Source organism: Festucalex cinctus, chromosome 6 (assembly GCF_051991245.1).
Source record: "Festucalex cinctus isolate MCC-2025b chromosome 6, RoL_Fcin_1.0, whole genome shotgun sequence".
NCBI lineage: Eukaryota > Metazoa > Chordata > Actinopteri > Syngnathiformes > Syngnathidae > Festucalex > Festucalex cinctus.
In genome coordinates this window covers 9,241,211-9,252,500 of record NC_135416.1, presented here as the reverse complement: position 1 = coordinate 9,252,500, position 11,290 = coordinate 9,241,211, and the positions used below count along the sequence as shown (strand labels likewise).

The 11,290-nt window shown below is 37.9% G+C and overlaps 1 protein-coding gene across 1 annotated transcript in view; it reads right to left on the bottom strand.

The window, feature by feature from the left end:
* The window catches only part of usp43a (ubiquitin specific peptidase 43a), a 64,018-nt gene that overhangs the window by 14,342 nt on the left and 38,386 nt on the right, over nucleotides 1-11,290 (bottom strand). The window contains exons 7-11 of the mRNA XM_077525650.1: nucleotides 8,066-8,222; nucleotides 7,284-7,395; nucleotides 4,201-4,304; nucleotides 634-711; nucleotides 344-473 (exon numbers count right to left, since the gene is read on the bottom strand). Coding sequence (XP_077381776.1) covers nucleotides 344-473; nucleotides 634-711; nucleotides 4,201-4,304; nucleotides 7,284-7,395; nucleotides 8,066-8,222 — 581 coding nt within the window. The remainder of the gene's footprint in view (nucleotides 1-343; nucleotides 474-633; nucleotides 712-4,200; nucleotides 4,305-7,283; nucleotides 7,396-8,065; nucleotides 8,223-11,290) is intronic.

Below are 11,290 nucleotides of genomic sequence, written 5' to 3'. Positions count from 1 at the left end.
TGTCGCTGAATAGCATTTATGCGATCTTTGATGTGGTACCCATGTTGTGTATGTTGTAAAGGAACACAATATTCTGTTTGCCTTGAAAGATGAGTTAAAATGCTCAAAATCGGCCGGCACCGTGGGGGTTGATTTTTGATAACGTGTAGCAGTAAAAGTTAATATGTGCTTGTGTCGAGAACACAAAGTGTGGACAGCCTCTGTCACCAAATTTCTCAAATTTTAACAGTGGAGAAAAGCAGGAAGTGTGAAAAAACAGTCAAACATTGACATGTGTTTCTAGTAGAAAGTGAACCACAGTTAAAATGAAGCATATTGTTTATTTGAAAATGCTGGACCTCACCTGCTCTTCTTTGGTGTACAGCTGGAAACACTGGTCCAGAGTGCAGCTATGTTGTTGAAGATGTTGCTGCTGCTGGTTCCTCACGCTTTCAGCGTCTTGAACAACTTCCTCCTGGATGCTGCCAAACAGACTGGAGCACACAAGTGTTGTTGTCACACACTTAATTTTGCTCTCAGGCAGGCAATGACACAGTTAACCGGGTAACAAGCGTAGGCGGACACTTGCTGAAGAAGAGCTAGACTGCTACAGAATTTGTGCATCCCACCCAACTTGGCGGTCATGTTGCTTACCAGTCTTTAAGCTTGTGCTCCCACTCAATGACAATCTTCACGTGTGGAGGTCCCCCGGGGCCACAAAATTTCAGTGCTCTAAAACGGAAATACAAATAGCAACTTAACAGCGATACCACTACATTTGAATGCACCAAAAGTCTTACTATTTGGAGTTCAAAAATGTTGTTTTTTTTTAGGGGGGTGGAGTAGGAGGGTTGGGTTATGCCACAAAAGGGACCCAAAAACTACTAAATAAAAGACTTATTAACAAAACTAAAATAGGATTTCAAAGTGAAAACCGTTCATGTACAACAGCAGCATATGCTGCTGCTTTTAACATCGTGACTACTGTACTTGCATCAGTCTGATGATGAGTTGTGGTGATGGGTGACATATTTACAGAGTAGAGCCAAGTGCTTTGATCTCAGGTAGAAAATATACAGTGTCAGAATTCAGCAGCAGTCCAAATGCGTCCTACATTTTCTTTGATTTTGGCAACATGTTGCAGGCTGTCTGTCTTCCCAACTTCAGAGGAGAACTTATTTGCTTGTCTTGATCAACTATGTTTGATGTGTCGATACTTCACGTCCCATTAGATGCCTGGCTTAACCTTTCGTTGGGGAACCATGGGACATCGTTTGCACACCATTGATTGGCTATAAAACCGTCCAGACCACACAGAGTAGTTCAACTCATCATCAAATCAAGAAAAAAATAAAAAAAATAAAAATAAAAAGAAGAACGTTGTACAACTGTGGAATAAAACAAATGTGACATTTGCATAATCAATTCCATGGCCAAGTAGTATTGGGAGCAAGATGGAGGAAAACAAGCATCGTTATAAAGTTATTTTTGGTTGCCGTCTCGCCTGCGAAGAAAAATGTCACTCATTTGCAATACACTTCAGAGCCTCATTTGCCATTTTGAATTGATGGCAGGTTGGTTAAACTTTTAACACATCGAAACACATTTATGTATATGTAATGGGGTAATTCAGCTGCCAAAGTAATGCCACACTCCTGTGTGTCTAGTTAGTATGTCAAATCACATGGCTGCCGGAGCACAAAAGTGTTGCGAACTTGATGATCCCATCAAGGAGGCACTTACTCTCCCCCCCAATGAGCTGGCATAAGAGGCAGTGCTTCTTGCACGCGGTATGCCTGCAAATTGCCACAGTCCAAAGAGTTATCCTTCTCTTTTTCAAATGTGACACATTAGATTCTCTTTAAACACAAACCCCTGCTGTTACGCCCACGTAGAAAGCCCTTTTATGCCTCAATGTCAAAAGAGAGAAAAAAAAAATGGCTTGCAAATACTGACATTCAATCTTAGCCGTAAGCCGCATGAAAAGATGTGACCTTTCCTGCAGCTCAGCGGCAATGACTGGTACTAAACCGTTCGGAGCCGCTCTCAAGGAGTTGATGATCATCGTAGAGAGGTCAGTTTGCACTGAGACTTGTATAATTATAATCAACACCAAAGGTGTGCTCTCTTATGATATTGACATTCAGCACCAGCTTTCAGGACTTAAGGGAAGGCCACTGCAGCAAAACCCCTTCAGAAAGTGGTCTTTAATTGACTTCAAATAGTTATTTTAGATTTCATGCAGAGCGGGAATTCATGTGGATAATGTAAACTTGTCTCCTACTTCTTGTAATTTACACAGTGCTCGTGAATCATATCGCAGCCCATGTATCGAGGTATGTATCAAATCGTCTTAGTGGTGAGATGAACACTTGTAGTATTTAGATTTTTACGATTTCATTTCATTGGCATGCGGCCTATTTAGGTTGTTGCCCCATTACTTTTCATATAAAAGCAACACAGTTCTTAAGTTTAATTTTCAGGCTTTCTTTGTTTAGTTTTTGTCTGTGTAATTACATGCAGTCACAAGACACTTTTATAAAAACATTTCAGAACAGCCTCAATTCCATATTATATAGATTCAACAATGCTAGATACACTTGAGAGATTTGTGTTCAGATTTTCTCAGCTGCCCGAGCCACTGGCTCAAACAGGATAGATCCCCCATGTGTTCATGTTCATTCAATCCAAAGGAGTAGGATCTCCTTCTGTTGCAGCCCGTCTCCTCCATGCATTTCAAGTGCCCTCTGGCTCTACTTTGCTTCTAAGGAGTTATTTTAGTTCACATTTCTCATCCACGCTACAATATTTTCTTCTGACCTCTTCTGCGAACAAGACATTTTCGCTTGCTGAACTGCCACTCATGTAAAAGCTCAAGAGTGTATCTAGGAACGTGCATTCCTTTGCGTTAAAAACAAACAAGCAAAAAAAAAAAAACATAGAAAGAATAATGTTTTGAAAAGTTGCATAATGAAAATAATAAATGTGGCAATTGTTTGTGGTAATCAAAGCGGAAATGTGGATCTATTTTTAGCCAGGCAGTGTGTATTCCCTACTGAAAAAACAGCACATACATTATAGTAATTGGGAGCAAGATGGAGGACAATCAGCATCATTTTTGACTTTGTCATTTTGCTGGTTTTTACTTTTAAAAAAAAAAACTAATTTTAAGCTGCAACAATCTTCAGAGGCCTGTGGGATTTTGTATTGTTAGCAAGTTGATAAAGCTTTGAAAAGAAGAAAACACCAACTGAAACAAATATAATGTTCTATTAATAGATGCCTCCCTTTTCCCTAACATCACGAAAGAAGGTAGCAAATGTAATTATTTCTAAGTAGTAAATTAGGCGTTGTCACAAAAACACCAATATTCTTACACCAAAAAACTCAAAACTTCAACCTTGTTAGTATTTCTATTAAATAATATTAGCCAGGGGATGATATTTAAGAAAATTATTGAAATATCCTCTTTTTTTTTTTATTTTTTTTTTTTTTATCAAATGAAATACAAATGTAACACAGCAATTCAGCTATAGTGAACATTTTTTAAGGCTATTGAACATTTTTATATGAATTCTTTTCTTACAACTGCTATATTTTTTAACCTTGTTCAAAGAAAAGGCTTTGTAAAAGAAAATAATCACAAAAAGTAGAGGCAAAACCAGCACACGTTTCTCTTGCTTCCTCACTGATATATTCTTTGGACACTTTAAGGTGCTTTGCCAGGGAAACAGCAACTATCGATTGAGTGCATCTCAGACTACAGATGATGACTGATGTTCTCAACACTCACACTGACAATTGAGACTGAAACACAAACGTTCTGTTTGGCAAAATAGGCAAGGTGACCGTGTGATTATTATCACGGTTGAGTAGATACATAGAGGCACTAAATGTGGATGCAAAAAGCCTTCACAACACATTAATGATAATAATTATAATAATTATTATTATTTTTATGATAAAAAAAATGAAGTAAAAATAAACAGTTGAGATAACGTGGTTGCACAATTGTTCACAGCCTCTCACAATTAGACCTGTATACAGATTTAACCAACCACATTCAAATCTATCCATCCATAGGCTGAAGGAGGGGTAAAAAGAACGTTTTTACTTCACTAACTACTTATTTATTTGAGAAAAAAACAAACAAAACAAAAAAACATTTTGTTTTGGCATCATCATATGGGTGATTGTATACACAAATGGTGAGATTCCTACCTGTCAACGGCAGGGTGGTGCAGCGGCCTGCTGTCTTGAGGTGAAAGGTAGCTATAAGATGCCGATCCTCCCACCACTCTGATCTTAAAAAGCACCCTGGCATTCTGCAGAGAGAGACAAACTCATTAGTACGGCAAATAGAAATTCAGACATTTTCTATCTAAGGGTGCTTTAAGCCAACTTTGTCCAATAGTTACCCTACAGTCAACATAATTTTGAGTTGTTTTTTTAATATTTTGGCGTTACTGAGTTGTAGCTTCAGAGAAGATGTTAACAAGGCAGTGAAGGCAGTATGACTAACAAAATGCACAAAAATATGACTTATTTTTCCATTTTCTAGTGAAGGTATACATTGCCTTCTGCAAGACCGAGTCACATTGAATATACAACAGAATATACAACTCACTACAATGAGTATTACGGTACACATACGCGGCACCATTTGGCACATTACTAGTTTCTTTTTAATTTTATTATAGTTTTTTTCCCCAGGTTGTTTCGATTGTGAGAAGCCTAAAATCAAATTGATTAAATTTCAATTAATTGAAGCACTTTGTGTTGTTTTCAAGTATGAACGGTGATGTATAATTAAGTTTTGATTGAATAAAAGGCCTGTTTTTCAATGCCTGATGCTTGGGCTGCATTTGCCAACGCATTTTCGTCGGTTTCATTTAAGCATTAGTGAGCCTGTTGTGACATAATACACAGAGCAAGCGGGTTTAGCAATAAATCCATACCTGGACTGCCATTATTGTCTCCTACTGTCTCATTATTTGGCTGGTTCCCCTTTCTGAAGAAGCTCTCTAAAAAAATACTTTAAAAATAAATAAATACATTTCGCTAAGCATGAACGAGATGAGTATTTTGACAAAATAAAACTTCTTACAGACTATGATGATGATGATAATAATAATAATAATAATAATAATAACAATAATAATTTTTTGTTCAGTAATTCTGTGTGGCCTGCTGCTCGGTTTTGGCCCACTGCACAGAGGTAGGGGGCCACTATATTACAGGACACACATGGGCAGTATTTAAAAGGGAATTAGTGAAGGTTTGAATCATTACTAAGACATAATTTCAAAACCCCACAAAGCTATGGGGAATAGAAAAAAAAAAATCTGAAATAAAAATATTTTTCTAGTTGTAATTGAAAAAAAAAAAAAAAAAAAACATTTGTGGGAAGAGCTGATTCACTTTACATGCCAGCAGTGTCTTGTGTTGAAAAAAACAACATAAATTTAAAGTTGTAACACCGCAAGAAAACCACTGGGTGGTGCCACAACACCTCCTAAATGAGAAGAAGCCATTCCTGAGTCAAAGCACTACAAATAATTCCTGACTGGACCAGAAGGCTGCGATTGGCAGGCAACCAGTCCAGGGTGTACCCCGCCTACTGCCCAAAGCCAGCTGAGATAGGCTCCAGCACCCCCCGAAACCCTTGTGAGGAATAAGCAGTCAAGAAAATGGATGGATGGATGGATGGATGGACGGATGGATGGATGGACCAGAAGGAAAACCAAGTAAACTATCAGGTGGCAATATGACTACCATCACGAGATGTTTCACATCTGTATCACTGTAAGCAATTAGACGACTGATTTTGTTTTCATAAAGAGGACAAAGGAAGGGCAAAAAAGTGTTTTCAGCTATAGAAATCACAAAAGAGGGCAGATAAAATGCAAGTTAGTGCATATTTGACTGTTGGTGTCTGTTGTCACTTAAGTGTGATTTTAAATCAAAACAAACAAAAACATAATGAGGAAAGGCAGTATTATTCTTTATGGCTACAATTCTTCATGTTGATATATATTCAGTAATGAACTACACTAACAATTAACACTGCCTTAGTGCCCTGTGCCAAACAAATCATATCATAATCGTAATCAAATCACAGTATAAAAAAACACATTCTTTAAATTAGGTCTTTGGAGGGTAGTTATGACACAAGGTGCTGTTGTGTTCATTTGACAAGAATAGAAGGTGTAATGCAGTTTGAATGAATAAAACAGGAGCTTAATAACAAGCTATAAGTCACTGTGACCACATGCCAACAATTAGAGGGACTCACAAAGTCAACAGTGCAATAATTCATTCAGCATGTGGTAAATTATGGCTCAGGAGCTTTCATATGTTGACTCAGTTATAAAATTAAGAAATAAAATTAAGCTAAAAAAAAAAACAACCAAGAGAAAAATGTGAAAATATAATATATAGTGACCCATTGAAGTGTTTTGGCTAAGTGTTTTTGAAGTTTTACGTATGACCAAAAGTAATTCTGATTGATAAGACAGCTAATAACTATATAAGAAAGAAAGAAAAAAATCAATGTTACTTAAAATATTTTTATGGTATTTTTAAAGTTTTATCATGGCAAAATTGACCTAAAATTGGATTAGATGAAACATTTCCAAGAGTGTTAAAAAACAAAAAAAAAAAACAAAAAAAAAAAACCTTTAACGCAGGGGTGTCAAACTCATTTTTGTCACACTTTGTAGTCACAGTTTCCCTCAGAGGACAATTACGACTGTGAAACCAAATAAAAGTGTCATTACCCCATCATATTATTACTAACACACAATAAATTGATGAATAACTAGTTTGGAAATCAAAAGTGAAGGATAATAGATGGTCAACAATTGTTCAAGTTACTGTAAAAAGGGCAACAAAAAAATGCCTGCAGTATCTCAATGTCATGTTTATTTTTGAAATTTTAGTTGGTGCGCAGGATTTGCTTTTGCAGGCCACATAAAATGATGTGGTGGACCGGATCTGGCCCCTGGGTCTTGAGATTGACACTTCATTTGCAGGGCCAAGTAACATTTTAGTATTATAACAGTCTCATAGGAGAACTGTGGATTTTTGTGTGACTTAATTTTTGTCTGTCAAACTGTACCACCTCAGCGCCAGTCCACTCGAGTGTTTATTTTTTATTTTTTTTTCATAATACGAACAAATCAAATAACACCATTGGTGCCCAAGTTCCAGAAGACTCCACGGTAATTGAAAACCCATCACACTTGCCTTCTGGCTTCAGTGAGCCTTGTGGACTAGTATCTACTGGAGCTGATGGCATTTACCTGAGCCTGAGATCTGTTCAGCATCAGATAATAGAGCTTGGTGAGGATGCTCTGCTGCAGCTGCTCCCAAGAGGTGCTCCTGTCTTCCAGCATGAGAAATGGTGGCCCAAACCTTGTAAGAACAGGGGGGGGGGGGGGGGGGGGGGGGGGGGGGGGAGCAGATAAAAATTGCCCTGAGGAATCTAGAACTCGTGTCAAAGCAAAAAACAGTGGACCTCTAACCCACACGGCACCTCCGAATGGCTATTGATGTCACGACCCTACAAAGCAAAGTCAGCAGCCAGGAGAGTCAATGCTGCATTCAGTAAACATTATCAAGGAAAAATGGGATGCGGCGAACTGAATGAGCACATAACTGCAAACAATTACTGTGAGCAGAGTGAGTGAAGGTGACACCTGGTTAAATCTGTCATCCACAATCCAAAAGGAAAATAGAATAATGGGCCCGAAGGGGAAATTGCACAGTAAAGTGTAAACAATCCATCCTAATATATGTCTTGGCCTAAAACTGAAATAATGGTATACATCACTTCTTTTTCTTCCCATTTGAATTTACAGACATAGAGCTCCATTTAAATGATTGAGTGCTTTCCAGAGCACGTCCATTTAATTCTGATTAGTTCAGCGATGTGTAGAGGGCTCGTCATTAGTTTCTAAATTATTGCTGGGCATTTCAAGAGTGACATCTCTGATTTTCCCGTTGAAAGCCCGGTGTGCTTGCACCTATTGCTGCTTGTTTCATAACAAGCATGAGAAAGTTGCTTTCAATATCCACAGCTCACCGGACAGCCTGCTGACCACTTCCGGATGTGTTGCAAATGAGGAGCAGAATCTTGGAGGAGCCGCCCTGGTTCAGGTACTCAGTGGATACGGTGCCGGATGATGGCAACCTCGCAGCTGAGGAACTATATGGGGAATTGGGGAGGCTGTGGTGATACCCTGAGGATAGAAGAGCAGAAGGCAAATTATTACAGGATGCAACTGTATAATAGGATGAGTCACTACTCATTAGGTTCACCTGAATAATAAAAGCAAAAACAAAAACAAAAATAAAAAATACCGGTATATTGTATGCACCGCACGCATGCATACACATTTATATACATACGCATACAAAAGCACAGGTATATATGTAACCTAATTTAAAAAGAAAAGAAAAATCTAATAACCACACTGTTAAAACTGTATTCTATTCTAAAAGGAACATTTAAAAAGTACATGGAGTACATTTCCTTTTTAGTTAAGGGAAATGACTCCTATCCTATTTCCACCGAAAACTGATAATAAAAAAATACCATTATAACATCTAAATAAATAAATAAATAAATAATAATAATAATACCAAATGAGTAAATGAATGAATGCATAAAGAAATAAATTGGCTGGGTTGATAGTTCATGCTGTAAAAGGTACAATTGTTTAAAAAAAATAAAAAATAAATAAATAAAAATACAACTCAATGTCTTCAGAATTAAAAAAATAATAATACTAATACTTAAAATAGAACATGTATATAAAACATAACCTAAATTTTATCCATACATCCCAATACGTGAATACAGGAATGGCATTGTCCTTATCATTGTACAGGCAGCTGGAATTGTGCAAGTGCACCGAATGAAGAATCCAGACTGTCTCATGTTGTCTTGAACAGCTGTGTAAGGTTTCCCAGTTACGCCTCAATAGTCAATGCAACATTACCTCTTCTCTTTCCACTGGGTGGAACAAGAACATTTGTTACGGCAGACACTTACACACACCTCATATACACAGCGGTGAAAATTGGTTAAGAGCTTGAGGCAATGTAAAAGGCCAGATTTTCTGAGAAACACAAACTTGGACTTTGCTTGGTGATTTCATCCAATTACACCAATGTCTAATAATTAAATGAAATGGACTTTATCGACATACAGAAATGTGTGGCTGAGTTTGTTCCAGAAGAACTTCCAAAGAAACCATGTTTTATATGTATACGGTTTTTATCAGCAATGGTATGTTGGTGGATCATAAGTAATAGTGGAGATTGTGGATGATGCAGCGCACCAAGTCTACTGCCAGACTCCAGCCAATTCTCACCTCCTCCTTTTGTCCCCCACCTGCTTGTAGGAGGTGAAGATGAGATCACTCTCACTGGAGCACAAGAACGAGAATGCTGCACCTCATCTCTGACGAAGGAAGGACACACGTCGTTTCTGAACATTTATTCACCCACTCTTGGTTGTACTTTGTCACGGAACCTCGATGATTCACAAGACTTGATTTGAGTCACATGACTTGACTCGAGTGACATGAATTGAGTCAGAATCAAGTCACGGATTTAGCACTTGACTTGGCTTAAGTTTATGGAAGACTTGACTTAGTATTTGTGACTTCATTTATTTGTTATGGGTGTAAACATTTTATCACTCTAATGTAAGTTGCGACTGAGCAAGACTGTATGACTTAAACGGAGTAATGACTTGTTTGAAATTTTGTGGGGACTCTACTAGATTATTTGTTTCCTCTTGTGTTTTCATTTTAATTTGAAGACTTTCAAAACTTCAACCATGAGCCTACTGTAATACGTTTTATGGTGTCTTCTGTATTTTGTGTTTATAATTTATTGATCCATATGATATTCATTAACTTTATTTTGTGTTTTGTTTTGCTTGTCTTTACTGCATGACTGATTTCTATTCCATGTGCAGCACTTTGTATGGTTTGATGGTTGTTTTAAAGTGCTTTATAAATAAAATTGACTTGATTATCCCCCTGGGTCTGAAATAAAGAATAAAGTATGAAAAATGCTCCTCAAAGAGCCTTGCCCTCATTTCTACCACGTGTGCATGTGTGCGTGTACGTACGCGAAAGCACGCACATGCGCGCCTACCTGAGTGTGTCTTAAGTGTGAAAGCAACAAATAAATGGAAGAGAAAACCCAAGCATTGTATAGAGGAGAGACTTCTGGTATGATGTGCTTCAATATCTAGTGAGTGAGCCCTGTCACTAACAATGTGCACACTAACTAAAAATACCCAGAGGGGGCTGTGAGCTTAAACCCGCATGAATCAAAGGTCAGGGCTGTAAACAAGCATCAATGGCCACAGACCACCTGAGCTCTCTGCTGACTGTGGAGAAAGAGATTAGGTAGAGGAAAGAAGCCAGATGCATCCTTCTTCCAGTCCCTTTTTTATGTGATTTTGCCAAATATAAGAGCGTCTTTTAACCACCTAAAATGAGGAAGTGTGTACAATGGTTATTTTGTCATCAGCCAGGTGAATCTCCATCTGAGTGTTAATCAAAAGAATGTTGAGGTTATGCAAGTACAGTATATTCAAGTCTCAAAATGCAAGCTTTAAAATCCTCTAGAAAGAAGTGTCATTGTACTACAATATAGATGATCTACTGAGATTTATTTTTTATTTGTTTTTCTTTTGAAATGCAGGATAAAATTAATCCTCTGGCCAATTTTCTAAGCCTTTAAGTTAAGTGCTTAAAAGCAAATTATATCCACCATAGTCCCTGCTGACAGATGCTGTTTAACACATTAGATGAGTTTTAGATGTCTGTATTTTCTTAAATATATTTTGTCACTTTCCGGGAGTACGTCTACAAAATAAATCAGCTACCTCTGGCCCCATCTTGTGCCTCTAATTTGATTTGCAAAAAAACCCTCTGTGCTGGGAAAAACAACCAATCAAAAGACAGAAAACATGACATATTTAGATGCAGACGAGGCATTGAAGGGGTCCGGTTTGTTGCCGTAATTATTGCATCTCCATTTTCCAGATGTCATGAAGGCGTGGTTCTGTTGGCTTCATCAAGCAGTGATCTTCAACTTTGGTTGGAGAGCTTCGCAGTAGAGTATGAAATGGTTGGAATGAAAATCAGCATCTCCAAATCTGAGGCCAGGGTCATCAGTGGGAAAACGGTGGAGGGCTTGCTCCAGGTCAGGAATGAGATCCTTTCCACGGTGGGGTAGTTCAAGTCTCTTGGGCTCTTGTTCACGAGGACGCGAAGGATGGAGT